This window comes from Lissotriton helveticus, chromosome 10 (assembly GCF_964261635.1).
Source record: "Lissotriton helveticus chromosome 10, aLisHel1.1, whole genome shotgun sequence".
NCBI classification, from domain to species: Eukaryota; Metazoa; Chordata; class Amphibia; order Caudata; family Salamandridae; genus Lissotriton; species Lissotriton helveticus.
The window spans coordinates 842,153,872-842,170,810 of record NC_136071.1 but is presented as its reverse complement, the minus strand read 5'-3'; the positions used below and the strand labels follow the sequence as shown (position 1 = coordinate 842,170,810).

General features: G+C 48.8%; 1 protein-coding gene across 3 annotated transcripts in view; it reads left to right on the top strand.

The window, feature by feature from the left end:
* Positions 1 to 16,939, top strand: part of OSBPL3 (oxysterol binding protein like 3) — an 861,863-nt gene that overhangs the window by 527,538 nt on the left and 317,386 nt on the right. For all 3 annotated transcript variants that reach the window (XM_078663459.1, XM_078663461.1, XM_078663460.1), the window contains exons 10-11: positions 8,179 to 8,282; positions 8,399 to 8,491. In XM_078663459.1, the coding sequence (XP_078519585.1) occupies positions 8,179 to 8,282; positions 8,399 to 8,491 (197 nt within the window). The remainder of the gene's footprint in view (positions 1 to 8,178; positions 8,283 to 8,398; positions 8,492 to 16,939) is intronic.

Here is a 16,939-nt window from a genome sequence, read left to right as displayed (position 1 = left end):
GGGGAGCCCCACCAGGAGCAGCCTGCCCGCTGCTCAGCCCATGCTAAACTGTTACTTCACCTCTGTCTCCCAACATTCAGAGGCACATCATGACTCCAACATTCTATTGTGCACACAGCACAAACACTGGTTGAGCAGGAGGTGTAAAATTACATGACATTAACAAGAGCAGGATACTACACATAGTTTTGTCAAAGAGCCTTTCAGGTTAATCTAAGGTGTAATTGTATAGTAATTAGTTGGAGCGCTCCTACTGCTTTACTTATGGAGAAGTATTGCTTTTCAAGCGCCTAGAAATAACTAATTTTAAATAATGGTGTTCTTAACAAGTAAGTAAACTTTATTGTATATAGTTAATTAAAACTGATGCAAAATTTGCGATAAAAATAGAGCGTACAAATGATGCTCATAAGTGACTAAGACAAAATATTAAAACCAGATAAGAACAATGATTAAAAGAATTGTCACGTGAATTGCCAGACCCAGTTAAGACAATGTTCATGAGTCCTTGGGTTTGACCCTCTTGCGCAATTGCTTAATTTGTCCTTCAGCCAGCTTTCACGGAGGTTCATATCAGTTCATTGACGTTGTGCTCTTTTCCTGCTGAGCAACAGTGTTCTAACATTTGCCTGTGGTATTACCAATGTTTCCCAGCTTCTCGTCTATCCATACTAAGAATTTTACTAGCTTTCAGTTTAACTGTGGGTTGTATGAGTTCAAGCAGGCTATCACAGCTTGCCTCCGTGTTCCGATCCCTCACAGATTGAAGTGGAGCTTGAGCAGACACGATCTTTCCCTTCTTAGGATGGGACATGTGCATATCTGGTGACCCATGTCCTCAGCTCCGTTAGTGCACAAGTGGCAATCTGGAGACTTTTGACCCCGCAGCCATGGTGGTAAATGCTGAAAGGCTTACAATTTTACTTTTAAAAAAAAAAAAAATTATTTGTCAGAACCAGTAAAGACAGGAGTCAAAATACAATAATACCGCAAAGTAAACAAACACATTCATATATGATACATTCTCACATTGTTGGAGGGGAAAAAAGAAGAAGAATGAAGAATTCACAGAAAAGAATATCATGGAAGAAAAAGAAACAGGCAGAAATTACCTTATCATAAAAAAAAGGAAAAGAAAAGACACCTCCTCATGACAGCAGAGATTGCTCGTAAAAGAAGGCAAATTTAAGTAGTTCATCATAGCCCTGAGCAAAGCCCCCTCCTCCAGTTAGTAATGGGCTGCCAAATCGCCTTGCCACGCATAGCGGATTTTAACCCTCTAGTAGCATAAATGGCGCTTTCCTGATTGAAGACACCTAGGAGGCGGGCTAGCCACATTTAAAAGCTCGGTGGATCTGAGTCTTTCCACCGTGCTGCTAGTATTAGCCTGAGAACTGCAGAGCCTATAAAGATCATTGCCTCTTCATCTCTATTCAGACTGAGTGTATTTTCAGTACCTAGCAGATACAGAGTGGGGGAGTCAGGTAATTTATGACCAAACACTTCTTCCCAGAATTCGCAAATCATTCTTTTAATTGGTGTTAGTTCGTCACACTCACTGAACATGTGTATTAATGTTGCGGGTCGTTAAGATATCTAGGGCAGTGATCGTTCTCCCTTTTGCCCAAGCATGTAGTTTAGCAGGGGTAAAATACAAATTATATATGGTTTTGTAAGTCTGGGCTTTTAAGCTAGCTGACATAAGTAATCGTGATGATAAATATAAACTCATATCGATATCTACGTTTGGGTTGTCAAGTTTGTCTGCCCAGGCAGTTTCTGTATATTCTATATCATCTTGTAGTTTATCCAGCAGTTGGCCATAGATTGTCCCTATTCTTGTAGTCTTTTTAGCTATGGTATCGATAATTTCAATTATCCCCAGGTTGATATTGGGGGCCTTAAGTTTAAGCATAGTGTGAATTTTGGATAAATTTGAGGTAATGCCTATTTGAAAGGTGAAATTTTTGTTGTAGGTCTGCAAAAGTAGTGACCAGGTTCTCCCCCAAAAGGTCGCCTACTGAGGTAATTCCTAAGGATTCCCATTTCTTTGAGATGGCATCATTCCCTAGCTCGAGGAGTAAGTTAGAGTGCCATAATGGAGTATATCTATTGAGCTTTGGAATATGCATATATTTAGCTGTTCTTGATCAAATTTTCCAAGCGTTAGAGATGACTTTAAATGTATTCTTTTTATAATAGCTTCCCTCTACTTGCCTCAGAAAGAGACCTTTAGCCTTCTGACCTAGGGACAGCTCATAAATGGATGGGAGTGGTGTAGCCTCGAGATCTTCTGAAATAGGATTAGACTAAAGAAGTGGGGGCATCTGTTGGAGAAATGAAGCCCAGAAGTAAAACAAAATATTGGAAACTGCTAATCCTCCTCTATTATGAGGGAGTGAAAGACGCTTCAGAGATCTTCTAATTTTGCCCTGTTGCCCCATAAATTTAGACATAAAAGATTCTAGTGCTTTAAAGACCTTCTCATCAGGAATCAAGGGAATAGCTCAAAAGAGATAAAGCATTAAAAAATTTCCTCTGCCGATTATTGATAAATGTAAGCTATTTACCCGGTCTAAGTCTTTCCTTATAGTGTTCAGTAAGGGCTCATAGTTACATTTCGGGATTTGTGTGACATCAGGAATTATGCTGACACCAAGGTATGTAGCTTTATCGGCTTTCCCACGGTCTTTGCAGATGACATTATCCATGCACAGCACGATTGTTTTTTCTTTATTTAACGAATACCCAGAGTAAAAGCCGTAAGCTTGTGTTACTGCCTCTATTTCAGACACTGCCTCGGAGGGGTTAGGTGTTAACACCGCAATGTCATCGGCATAAGCCAATACCTTAGTTTCAAATTGGTTAACCACTATAGGTGTAATTAGCGGGATTTCTAAGAGTTTCAAAATTAAAGGATTTATATAAAGGGCAAATAATATTGGGGAACAGGGACAGCCTTGTCGTGTGCCTCTGGATACTTTAATTATGCTAGATTCAAAATTCCAGGACACACGGTCGAAGGCTTTCTCGGTGTCCAGAAGAATCATCGACATCTGGCCTCCCGTTGCAGACATATCAAACAGGGAGATGGCTCTCCGAGTGTGATCTGTCCGGCCTTTGCCTGGGATAAACCCATACTGCCAAGGGGAGACCAGATGTTCGATGACCCGCCCGAGCCGGATGGCCATTATTTTATCATATAATTTGGAGTCAGAATTGATTAGGGAGATTGGGCGATAGGATGATAACTGGGCCAGCTGAACTTCTGTAAATGTGATTTCTTTCTCAAGGTCTTCCCTGATGTTATCATCAAGAATATTACTTGCCTCAGGATGATCAAGAATATTGCTCAAAAACACATCTGATTCTGCCCTACTGGTTATATTATCATCCTGATAGAGGGTTTGGTAGTATTGTTGGAAAGCGTTGATTATATCAGGTGTTTGTGTAAGCGTCTGCCCTCCTGATTGTATGTTTGTGATGGCGTTATATGAGATTTTCTGGCGTGTATGTAGTGCGAGTTGTTTGCCAACCTTTTCCCCATTCTCATATACTTCTTTCCGATGTGTTTTATACATCTCAGCAGCTTTCCGAGTCAAGCCAGAGTTAAGCTTGGTTTTTAAAACCAGCAGGTGGTACATAGCAAGCTTGCCATTTTCACCTTGCGCTATTTGCGCAATATGTTCTTCCTCGGCTGACAATTTTCCTAAGCAATGTTTCAGGAATTTCTCCTTGATGGTCCTGGAGTATCCTGCACTAAAGCATGGTTGGGGTCTCAGTGATACATAGCCGTTTATTGTCATCCAAGCGTGTTTTCTCTGCGCGAAAGTAACTTTATCTTCTACAAGTGACCTACTCCTTATTGTCTTCCCCAATATTTTCTTCAAGACAGCATGATTGGTGGAAGTTCCCAGACCTGGCTGAGACTGGTATTCTTAAGGCACTGATGTTTACTTGCCGGAGCCACTGCTCTCTGTTGAAGCCCTTGCCACAGTAGACTGCTTAGACTGTTTACGGTGGCATTCTTGATCTTTTGCCAGCAAATTATGTACGCCCCCTGCTTTGCTAACTGTTGTTTGATGAGGCCAAATTCTAGCTGCATCTGGGTGGCAGATGTGTATGCGGGGATGTTAAACATGATTCTGTAGGCCTTGATTTAGGTGCTGTCCAGGGTGTGTGCATCTATTCCTTTTAGCGCTTCACTGCCACATGTGATCGTGGGCAGGATTTTGGCTTGCACAATCTTAAGAAGCAGAGAGAGCCTCTGGCCCATAAGCTTGGTTTTATTTGCCTCAGCGTTGTCGCTGATAAATTCTATTGAAAGCAGGTCTGTTGATCTTATTTCTCTTAGAGTAGGTATGGTTGATATTAGCTGCAAAATGTTGCTTATGCTGAAGGAATCCCAAGGCCCGTTAGCTTTGAATTTTGGCTTCAGAAGCATGATGCAATTGTCAATTGGAAAGCTGAAGAAGTTTGCCCTTGGGCCCTCTGGTCCCCGTAGCGGCCCTTCGGAGGAGTGGCACTTCCTTCTCTCCCCGCCAGAGTTTAAATTTTTGGCTTCTTCTCTTGCAGAGTTTTGTATTTGGAAGACTTCAGGATCACTAATCATTGCGTTGTTGTGAGATCTCATATCTTTTTTCAGGTCCTCAACAAGGTCAAACAATGCCGCTCGAAGGGAGGATAGCTTTTCAATGATAGGCCCGCAGCCACAGATCAGGCTAGCATCTTGTTGAGCTTGAGTTATTAGATTGTTAAGATCCCTAAGTTTTTCATTTATGCTACCCAGATATAAGTCTAATGTGTTTAAAAGAGACAGTTGGATGTCCATCATGTCTGATTGGTGCAGGAGAGCTTCCACTGGTATTTGCATGGTGCTTAGCAGGGAGATGAACACCCTTTTCCTTTGCCGTGGGACTGTATTGTTCAGGGGCTTCGTTGTTGGAATCCATTCCCGTATCTGCTTTACTGTCTCTGCTGTCGCTGCCGGGATTGGCTGAAGATGATCTGCGTGAGAACTTTTTAGGGGAATCCTGCGAGTAAGAGGCCACGATATCTGCCCATTCCCGAGTGCCCAGATAGGAGAGCACTTCCTGATTGACCTCTTGCTTCTCTTTCTCTTGCTTCTCATTCTCTCTGGGATTGTCCTCTATGCAGTGTTTAGGTTAGGCTAATTGAGATGATATTTCTGCCTGGAAATCTGGAGAATGAAGAGGCGATGACGGTTGGCCTGAGGCCTGGATGTGTGTTGCATTTTCTAGAGCCAACCTTCCCCTCACTGCCTCCTCAATCTCAGCATTATTACTGGACGCAGATGCAGCACCGGGGGGGTTCTGGATTGTAGGGGAAAAGAACGAGTTGCTGAGAGGATTTAGGTGACTGATCCTTCTCTATATGTGCAGCTATATGCTCTGGAGATGTCAGCTCTTGAGCGCGAGAGCAAAATCCTGTTTTTTGGACAGATTTGAATAGCTGGTCCGTATCCTGTAGCACGGCTATGTACTTAGGAGAAATCCAGACTTGAAAATGTTGCTGCTTTTGCGCTGGCTTTAGCCTTAGGGTCTTTCTGTTGTTTGGGTTTGCTGGGCTCATCCCTGAGCTGTGGGTCCTGGAATCCGTGTCCTGGGCCATTCCGGTGATGGTGGTGGTGCACTCCTTTGGCTTCTCTGAGGCCGCCAGTTCCACTGCTGTCTTCTTTTGTTGAGAGTGCTTCCCTGGGGCTATTTGCCTTGCTTGAGGGGCTTGATAAACAGTGGGCATAGAGGGAAATAGACTAATGGGGTCCTGGAGACCGTGTATCCCACTGCTGGAGGAGAAGATGGTGGAGGCTGCATCTTTTAAGAAGTAACATTTTGAGAAGATTTTTGGCTGGGAAAGATGCTTGCATGCCCCGTGCTGGGCGTCACAGATTGAGTGTTGTCTATGACTGGAGCGAGAGAAATTAGTGGCGCTTGCAGGTGTGCTGCCTCGCTTAGGTTCTCCGGTGCCTTCTTCTTGCCTATCCTCCCTCTCAGCTGTGTGGGGGAGAGGCTCCCTTGATCTCCCTGACCTCATGTCCCAGTCAACTGGTTTCCTTGGATTCATTTCCTTGTGCTGCCTCAGCTGCCTTGTGGTCTTGTGGTCTTATGGTCTTAACTTGAAATAGCTGTGATCCTTTTCAGAGATCCTTTCCCCTGGTGCCAAACTCCGGACCGCCAAAGCCCGCAGGCACTTTCTGGAGTCAGATTTCCGCTTTCTCTCAGCAGAGGTAGGCTGGGTGTCAAATGCTGAGTGCTCTAGGATGAGGGAGAATGGAAGAGGGGTGGGTGGCAAACCCACCGGCCAGCTATGGAGCTCCCTTTCAATTGGCTGCTATCACCACAACCCTGTTTGCTCCTGCCGCACCCTGGCCTGGCCCTGGCCCTGATCCTGTCCCAATCATCCGCCTGAGCTCTGCCTGAAGGGTGTGCCCCCCACACCCTCAAGCAGTCTGGCTAAAAGGCTGGAGAGGGACGTGGTTAGAGGTTGGTGTTCTGGGCCAGGGTGACCAATGGAGTGAACAGCTTGAAAAATAGGGGCTAGCGGACAGGACTTTAAGCAGGGCATGGCCGCCGCCCCAGCCTACCGCTGATCGCTCTCCCACTCCTCCCTGTAATCTCCGCAACTCTGAGCCTTACCTGCTCGATACCTGCTGAATTTGCTGAATAGCTAGGTTGTTGGTTTGATGCTGAATATCAAGATTGCTGCTTATTCACTGCTGTGATGCGGCTGCCTCGTCCCTGACTGTGGCTTACCTCCTGATGCGTCATTGGCTGATCAATGACGGGCCTTCTGCCAGTTGCCGGACCATGTGTGTGGGGCTAGGGCTGAGCTGAAGCTGGTAGTACAGCCTGACCCAGACGCCGTCCCACAGGCACAAAACTGTGGGGCCCTGCCTCCAGGTCCCAAGTAGGCAGCTCCACCCGCTGGTTGCAGGCCCCCAGCTCCTCTGCTCAAATGAGGCGGGAGGGCACACCAGATGAGGGGGTGAAAACTGCAGCTCGCAGGCTTGTCGAGGCTTCTCAGCCTAAATCCTAAACCGCACTCACCTCTTAACAGGCGAAACCTGTCATAGCCTACGATTTGGCTGAAGAAACCTGCGAGCGGAAAGATGTACTTTTGCCTTGTGGAAGCTCGCAAGACAGAAAAAATGCAATTACGGTTGAAACTCAATGGGACCAGAATCCACATGACCGACTGGAGTAGCTTGTGTCAAGGAATAGAGGACCTGGAGGGGGAGGTGAATGGGGGACGAAGGAGAAGCATAAAAAAATGTAAAATAATGTACCTGCTCCCCTCTAGCATTGTGCTCTTCTGCTCAACTCCACTGCAGGCACAGACTCCCAGACTGCCCTGCAGTGAATCCCGAAGCTGCTCTCCTGCATGAGAGCAGCTACAGGATTGGCCTGACCACCGTACATTTGCACTCCCAGACAGACCTGGCAGCCTGTGATTGCTGTCTCCGACCCTGCAACGCAGCTCGGTTTGGAAAGAGCTTCAGTGCGCATGATCGTTTGGCCAACCCAAGACGGCTGACAGAACTGCCATGTGCACTGGTAAGTGCCCACTACCCCCCCTCCAGTACTGTCACCACCCAGGCCCCGCCCCCCGACTCGGCACACAGTCAATTTGAAGAAAAATAAAATGGTAATAAAACGTTTTATTTTTCACTTTTTTTAGGTGCTGGCAGAGGTGCTGCCTCTGACAGTGTGTGGCTTTTACCACGATTTTATGAACAGAATATTTAAATTCCTCACTTATGAACATAGAAAAATATAAGAATGTTGAAAATTGTAGGTCTGTTTTTTATTTAATATAATTTGGAAAATATTCTGTTGATTCCATGTTTACTCTTTGATAAAGGAGCAACAGACATGTTAAATAAATACCTAGTTTCAGGCGTATTGTCCATATTCGCCCACCTGTGAAATTTCTTTCCATAGGCTGAAGGATTTCAAAATATTTCCATAATGTCTATAGGTGCAAGCGATTGGTACATTAGCAGCCCCTTAGCTCTGATTATGCGCTTGATTTATGGCAATATTACAGAGTAGTTTGCATCAGCATTTGAAGAGTTATTGTATGCTGACCAAGCAGTTCGTCTTTAGTGTAATCCTCCTGCACCTAAGTTCATCAGATTTATTTCATCTTTTTAAACAGATCTATCTCAATGCCAAGCGTATTTGTTGGAAATGAGTCAACTTCTCCAAAACATGGAGGTCCTTCACAGAACGTACTCCGCACCTGCTATAAACGCCTTCCAGGTCAGATGGGACATATTGTAATATCAATTAGTTTTACTCACTGTTTTCGAGCATTATGCATCTCCTCTCTTTATCAGCAGTTTGGTAACTCCTCATTGTTAATCTCCTACCTAAAGGTCCCTTATGAAAGTCCCAAAAAGGAAAAGGTAGTGCCGAGGAGAAGGTGGAGGACGAAAGGAGTTGGAAAGGACGCTAAAGGAACATTACAGGTAAGAAAGCCAGTGTAGATGTGCTGAAATTACTTAGTAAAACCTTCTCATTAAAATAGATAGGTCTCTGATGCTTTTAGCATTAAGCTTCAGAAATGCATACCCTCGGCAAATAGGACTCACATTTCTGCTGGTGAACCCATGTCATGTGTGTGATCTTCATACAGCTTTGACTTGCATTCTGGAACTTTTATCAGTCAATCCATCAGTACTTGTAAAGCGCTGCTGGTCACGATGAGGGTTTCCAGGCGCTGGGTTGCTGAGCTTGGTCGAAGAGGCAGTTCTTGAGTCTCTTCCCGAAGTCAGTCGGCGAGGGTGATGTTCGGAGATGCAGGGTATTCCAGGACTTGGCAGCTGAAGCTTCCGCAGATGTGCAGTCTCTGTGCGAGGGAGGCAGAGCGAAGGTTTCTGGATGTTTGGTGGAAGTCCAGGCAGTGGTTCATGTATGCTGGTCCTTGTTCATGGAGAGCTTTGTAGGCATTTGTCAGTAACTTCAATTGGCATCTTTCCTGGATGGGGAGCCAGTGGAAGTTTCTCAGGTGTTTGGTGATGTGGGTCTGTTTGGGCGGGTTTAGGATCAATCAGTCTGGCATCTGAGTTCTGTATTGTCTTCAGCCTTCTCATAAGTTTGGTGGTGGTTCCTGCATACAATTTGTTGCCAGAGTCCAGCTGGCTGGTGATTAAGGCTTGCATGACTCTTGCATGACTGTTTTTATTTTGCTCATGGGGAGCCATTTGAAGATTCTTCAGAGCTTTTGATCTGTCGTTTCATGGTGAGTTTGCTGTCCAGGATGATGCCAAGGTTGTGAGCATGGTCTTTTGGTGTGGAAGTGGGTCTGATTTTTGTGGGCCACCAGGTGTCATTCAAGAGGGAGGTGTGGTTGCCAAAGATCAGCATGTTGGTCTTGTCAGTGTTGAGCTTCATCCAGTCTACAACATTCTTCATGCAGTTGTGGAAGTTGATAGTAGTGTTGACAGGGTCTGCTGAGAGCGAGAGGAAAAGCTGGGTATCATTGCCTTATGATATGATGTTGAGATCATGGGTTCTGACGATGTTGGCTAGAGGTGTCATGTAGGTGTTGAAGAAGTTGGAGCTGAGGGATGAACCTTGAGGGACACCGCGTATGGTGCTCGTGGGTTCCACGGTGAAGAGAGGTAGTTAGATTCTCAGCCTTTTTCCGGTGAGGAATGATGCAATCCACATTAGTGTGGCATCTTCCTATATCCCATTCTGGTGCAGTCTCTTGATAAGTTTGTGTTGGGATACGGTGTCGAAAGCTGTGAAGTGGTCGAGGAGGATCAGGGCTGATGATTTTCCCTGTTGAGTAGGTCGTAGATATCACCAGTGGCGGCAATCAGGGCAGTCTGTGTACTGTGGTTGGCGCAGAAACGGGATTGGGTGGCTTCTAGCAGGTTGCTTCTCTCCAGTTGTTCAGTGAGCTGCCTGTTGATGGCCTTCTCCAGGACGTTGGCGGGGAAAGGGAGCAGTGAAATGGGTCTGTAGTTCTGGAGTTCGCTCAGGTTAGTGTAGGGGTTTTTGAGGAGAGGTCTGACTTGTGTGTGTTTCTATGCATCAGGAAAGGTGGCTGTGGCGATGGATGCTTTGAGAATGGTGGTGAGTTGGTTGTTGATCTTGTTGCTTCCTAAGTTGAAGAGGCGGTTGGGACAGGGGTCCGTGGGTGCTCCCAAGTGAATGGAGTACATGATAGCTGTGGTGTTCGGTATTGTGAGCTGTTCCCATGCCAAGAGTTGCGGGACGGCGAATGCTTCCATTGGGGTGAGAAGGCTGAGGAGGTCTGTGGGTTGGAGCTTGAAATTCCTGTAGATGGTGGATATCTTGATGTGGAAGTGATACACTAGAGCATTGCAGTGTTCCTGTGAAGCAAATGTGTTCTCAATGGCTGTTGGGAAGGAGAACTCGGATGATGCTGAAGAGTTCCTTGGTGTGGTTAACACTTGACTCGATGCAGTCTGCAAGGCCACCCTTTTTCGCGTCTGAGTCATTGGTGGTATTCGTTGAGGACTGACTTGAAAGTGGTTTGTCTGTATCGTCTCTGCTGGTGCACCACCTTCTCTACAGTTGTTTGTAGATGTGATTCAATGTACTCTGTTCTGGTATGTAGCAGCTGCCTTGTTTGGTGCATCTGTGGGCTTTAGATGTTCTGATGGGGGCGAATAGGTCAGTGGTGTTGGTGATCCAGGTGTTGAAGTTCCAGACTGCTTGTTCCAGGTTGGTTGCGGTGATGGCTGAGTGGTGTTGAGGGCGTCCATTCATTGGGTTTGTGTCACTGAGCTTCAGCTGCGGAAGGAGGTGTTGGGGTTTGGAGACGGTGAGCGGTGTGCCTGCGATGGTGAAGTGGACAATGGAGTGGTTGGGCCAGGTTGGTTCTGTGACATGACTGTATTTGACTCTGCTGCTGGATGTGAAGATAGGGCTCAGTGTGTGTCCTGTTCTGTGTGTGGGGTCTGTAACCAGCTGGGTGAGGCCGATGTTGTTCAGTTGTTCCAGGAAGTTTGCAGAGTTAGTGTCTGTGGTGTCATCCTGCTGGAAGTTGAGGTTTCATATGAAGATGTAGTGCTTGGGCTCAATGGCAAGTGGACAATTAAGTCTGTGATGGCGTGATTGAGGCCGGTGCCGCCTCTGTGTTTGATGGTGCGGTACCAGTGTGTCATCTTGTAGTCATTGGGTGTTGTGGTGGCAATGTCAGGGGCTTGGAGGGGTTGAGCCAGGTCTCTACAATGAAGGTCCCGTCGGGGCAAGGGTATAGATGGTGTCCCAGACTTTGTGGCGTGTTTGCAGAGAGATCTGGCATTGATCGAGAGGCATCGGAGAGATTCTGGGTGATCTCGGTCTGCGGAATGGGAGTGGCATGCGTTTCTGTGAGGGCTGTTGGTCCAACTTTGCAAACGAAGAGACAGCGGTGGCAGGTGAATGGTCCTGCTGTGGAACGATGAAATGCGACCAGTAGTTTCGGCATCTGGGGTCCAAAGCTCAGAGATCTGCGGTAGAGTATCTGTGGGTACTCGGATTGCCAGGGATCCTGGCGCTGGGTGCAGTCAAGGTATTGACGGGTGCAGATGGGCTTGTCATTGGCGCCGAGATGGTGCACCCGCTGGGGGCTGGAAGCAGGACAATGCTGCTGAATGAGTGAAAAGAATGGCAAGAACCCAAAAGGAATTACATTAAAATAAATAAACTAAAACGGGCTGACTGGTCAGGCTGCCAAGGACTCACCAGCACAGGGTGGGAGCAGCCCTTAAACCAGTGCAGAGGAAGGAGGCAGTGGCTGCAGTGAGGGGGAGCTGGTGAAGACTTTCTGAATGGGGCCGCGCTGCGGCCTGCTTTTCGCGCAATAATCAGGCCACACTGTTGTTAAGCATAAAAGGCCATTTATTAGGACCAGGCTGCACAATATAAACCACAACAATAATCAACAACAACTACATATCCCCCCCAATGCCAAAACTCTATCATCATACTCTCCTTTCATTCCACCTTCCGTTCTTCAACCTTACCTCCAATCTCTCTTCGCATCCTGGCACTACTCTCATGCCACCAGTCGCCCCTCCCATCATCCACTCCTCCCCCCCCACGAGAGGTGGGTGCGCCCGCTAGTGACTCCCCCCACCCCTCCCGAATACCGCCAAACCCGCAGCCCGTCCTAAACTGGCACGCTCTGCCAACCCTACCCCCAAACCCTAAAACTGTAGGGTCGGTGGGTGGCCACAGAAAAAATTACTCCCCACCCAGCAATGCCAGAATGCAGGGAGAGGAAGTCACCTTACTTCCCCTGCATTCTTATACCCACCCCCCAACCCCAGCCTGGCCCTTCCCCGCGCGAAAGACCCCGGGGGAAGACTAGACTGCGTCTTCGCCTCCCCCGGGGCCCTCCATCGCGCAATCATCAGGCCACACTGTTGTTAAGCGTAAAAGGCCATTTATTAGGACCAGGATTTACAACATAAACCACAACAATAATCAACAACAACTACATCTCCCCCCCAACGCCAAAACTCCATCATCATACTCTCCTTTCATTCCACCTTCCGTTCTTCAACCTTACCTCCAATCTCTCTTCGCATCCTGGCACTACTCTCATGCCACAGTCGCCCCTCCCATCATTCACTCCTCCCCCCCACGAGAGGTGGGTGCGCCCGCTAGTGACTCCCCCTCCCAAATACCGCCAACCAGGGAACCCCCTTTAGGGCAGTTACCTGCCCCCCCCCCCAGGTGCTCCTGTGCATCTTTCCACTCCACACCCTCACACATCCCTGCGGCACCAGATCGCTTCATTCCACAACTTGCTCATTACATCATGCACTTCCATCATATAATACACATTCCCAAGCGTCGAAAGATGCACTCCGTCGTCCCTAAAAAGCAACCTTTCTTCCAGTCGTAGTCCGGGATGGGAGATCACCTTAATGTCTTTCGCCTCACAGAAAACCCTCATTGCCCTGTTCAATTTTCTCCGAGCCTTCTCCACTGCCCCATGCTTATTTGCACCCCTCCAAACTCTCCTGGGGATGAATTCAGTCCAAGCAATGCAAGCCCCAGATAACCTTAGCTTCATGACCTCCAGATCCCTCTGCATCAGCTGCAAGAGCACCAAACCCGACAGATGAATCAAGTCATTTTCCCCCAAGTGGATGATCAACAAGTCCGGGCATCCCCTCTGTGGGACCATCTTCGCGAGCCAGGGCAAAAGTGCCCCCCATCGCATCCCCCCTTTTCCCCACCAGTGCACCTCATGATGGAGTCCATTGAGTCCCAGGTTACGGCCGTACACCTGCTGCTCCGCATATTTCGATGCCCAGTGCACAAAGGAATGCCCCACGATCCATGTGTCGTCTTGGCCCCCGGTCCGCCCACGCATCCTATGAAAGAAAAAGGTATTAATACACAGCCTGGGAATATTGTTTCTTCAACATCCTACCATCCCACCCCTAGTCCAACTACCTATTTCCTGACATATCGCTCACAACATCGTGACCTCCATCTACCAATCAACGTATCCGATCCCAGGACTACCCCAAACGCGCCGCCGCAGTAGCCTCCCCTATTCTAAAAGAGTGTGTCCCAAACCCCACTGGATTCAGCCCCCACCTGCCCACTGCCTTGCGCAAGACCGCCAACAGCTGCACCGCCGTGACCCTGGCACCAGACTCATGTCAAAATATCTCACCACCCGACAACCGTACCTGGTCCACAAACGACCTCCACTCATTCACCGGACACACACCGTCCCATCCACTTTCACATAGCCAAACCCATTTGCCCCTTCCCAACTGGTCCGTCGTAGACTGGCTCAGCCAAATACCCAAAAGTCCCGCTTCCACACGGACTTCCTCAAAAGGCCTACCACCACCGGACCTTGTCCCCAACAACTCCGAAACCCTAAAGGCCCCAAAAAACATCCACACCATGCACAATCTGAACAGACAAACCTCAAACCCATTGTAGCAACATAACGGTAACACATCAACAATACGAACCAGCAACTCAAATGTCACCGTCTCTCTCAACACTCCTCCCCCCTTGTTCTCTCTGTCCCAACCCCGAAGCATCCGTCCAATGACTACATCTCTTGTTGGGCCAAAGCCAAAAAACAAACTGGCATTAAAAGACAATCCCACCAGTTTTTCTGAAATCGTTGCAGCCGACAAACCTTTGTCAATACAGTGCAGAGCAAAATGCAAAACTCCCTGCTCAATCACCGAACAAACCCCCCAGCCGCTTCCAGTTGCCACCCCATAAAAGAAACAAGTCATCCCTTCCCTGCCTATACGTCCTTCTTGTTGATTCCGCCACAGAGCTCTCCACCAGTCTTAACACTCTCATTCCCCCAAGGCCCAAACGCCGGCCGGCAGTCTAGTCTTGTGCTGGTCCGCTCCAGGCGCTAACCTCCGGAAACGCTGCCACTGCGAACGAGACAAAGCATCCGCAATGTCGTTATTCGCCCCAGGGACATGCTTGGCACGGCAAATCGCATTCAACTTAAAGCAACGCAGCAAAAACCCCCTCAAAAGCCGCAAAACTCTCAAGTCTCTTGCCCTCTGTCGGTTGACCAACTCGACCACCGTCATGTTGTCCACATGAAACAACACCGACCTGTTCTGATATTCCGCTCCCCACACATCCAGTGCCACCAACAGAGGAAAAAACTCCAAGAAAGCAATGCTCCGCCCTTGCTGCAACCAGTGTGCCGGCCATTCTTCCGCGCACCACCTGCCGTCCCAGAAAAGGCCAAAACCTGCCGCCTGCATCTGAAAAGATCTGAATCTGCCACACCGTCCGCTCCTCCACAAATTCCAGAGACACCCCATTGATGTCGGAAAGAAAAGTCCACCAAGTCCGCAAGTCAGCCCGCTCCCCCATGGAGATCCGGACCCTATGATGTGGTAACACTGCTCCCGACATGGCCATGCCGAGTCTCCTGCAAAACGTCCTCCCTGCTCGCACTACGCGGCACGCAAAGTTCAAGAACCCCAACAGCTGTTGCACGGCGCGCAGCGCAATCCTCTTTTCTCCAATAGCCCATAGCAGACATGCCTGGATCTCAGAGACCTTCTACCAGGGAAGGCAAGCCCTCCACAAAACGGAGTCCAGCTCAATCCCCAAGAACGTCAAGCATGAGCTAGGCCCAGCAGTCTTCTCGGGCGCCAAAGGGACCCCGAAGCTCTGCGCCATGTCCTGGAAATGTGACGGGGCCCTGCCACAATCCCCTGACGGCTCGCTTCCAATGAAAAGAAAATCATCCAAGTAGTGTGTCACCGCCCTGTGCCCGCTAATCTGAGTAAAAGCCCACTGCAGAAATGTACTGAATACTTCAAAAAGCGCACAGGATATGGCACACCCCATGGGCAAGACCTTGTCCATGTAGATGGCCCCTGCGAACTGCATACCCAACAAAGGAAAATCCGCCGGATGAATCGGCAGCAGGCGGAAGGCTGATTTGATATCACATTTAGCCATCTCCGCCCCCCGCCCGCTCATTCGCACCAAGCGAATAGCATCATCCACCAACGCATAAAGGACCCGGGAGTCTACTTCCGCTATGAAATCGTTAGCGGACTGGCCTTCCGGCCAGGACAAGTGATGTATCATCCTAAACTCCCCTTCCTCCTTCTTAGGCACCACACCCAATGGAGAAACGATCAGATGCTCCAAGGGCCATTCCGCAAAGGGGCCCGCCACTCTGCCCTCCAACACTTCTTTTTGTAGTTTAGCCGCCACTACCTCCAGCAATTCCTTCGCTGACTTAAGATTGTCTGCCCACCTACGCACTCTCGGTCCTTGGTAGCCAACTCTAAAACTCTCCGTGAACCCCCACTGCAACTTCAACGCAGCCTCCCTGTCAAGGTAACACGCAAGCCAGTGGGCCATCGCTTCCACCTTAACCGGAGTAGGCGCCCTTCGCGCCAGGCTGTCCCCTACCTTTCGCATTGGAGTTTCGCCACTGCTCCGAAGGCGTGGCCAGGGTGAGACATTGAGTGACCGCGTGACGCCCTCCGCACTTGGAGCACTCATGCTTAAACTTACAAGGGTATCTTGAGCAATATCCCTTGTTGTAGCTCCAGCAGGCACCGGTCGTGTTGGTGCCTGGTTTGGCCCCCGGGGCTGTGTGTCCTGCTAGGGGAACCACCCCTCCCACCCCAGACTGGGCGGGCCGCGCTGGAAAAGACCAATAAGGTACCGGTTGACCACTAGCCGTGTGCGTCGAGGTGGACGAATGCGTCTACGCCATCCACTGCATCCAAAGTTCCTGATCAATCTCCCCCCCATGGCTTGTCAGGATTCACACTAACTCGCGCAATAAATTCTTCGTCATAGCTCAGCCATGCGAAACCTCCAAACTGTAACTGCGCCTTTCTGATAATGTCCATGTACTTGAACAGGGGGATGGCCCTATCCAGGTGCTTCTCGCAGTACATGCTGGCGTATATCAAAAACGCTGACGTCCAATTTTCCATATTGACAGGGACCCGAGGCCTCCTGGTCAATTCCCACTCCTCCTCCTTGGAGCCCTCCTTGGCCTGCACCTCCCTGTGTAGCAGCTTGAAAATATCAACATACTCGTGTTTCCAAATCCTACTCTTAATCTTTTCGGACAAATGAGACCCCAAAGGCATGACCAAACCCATATAGGGCAGCTTCTTCTGGTGCTTGTCCCCCCCCTTTCTCTTCCTTGTCCTCCTTTCCCTCCGACCGGTCCTCTGACCCCGGCTTGTCCATCTGCACCCCTGCCGTCACCACCTGCTTACCTGTCAACGCAAGTGCCCCCACCTTAGCCCGTTTTGCCCCTTCGTCTCGCACCGACCCCTCCCCCACTCCAACTGACCTGCATGCCTTCTTTCTGCCACCTTTCTGGCCCTCCTCCCAAGCAGCCCACCAAGCACCCTCACCTGTCAATGTGGCTTGCGATGGTCCCGGCCGACGGTCTGTGC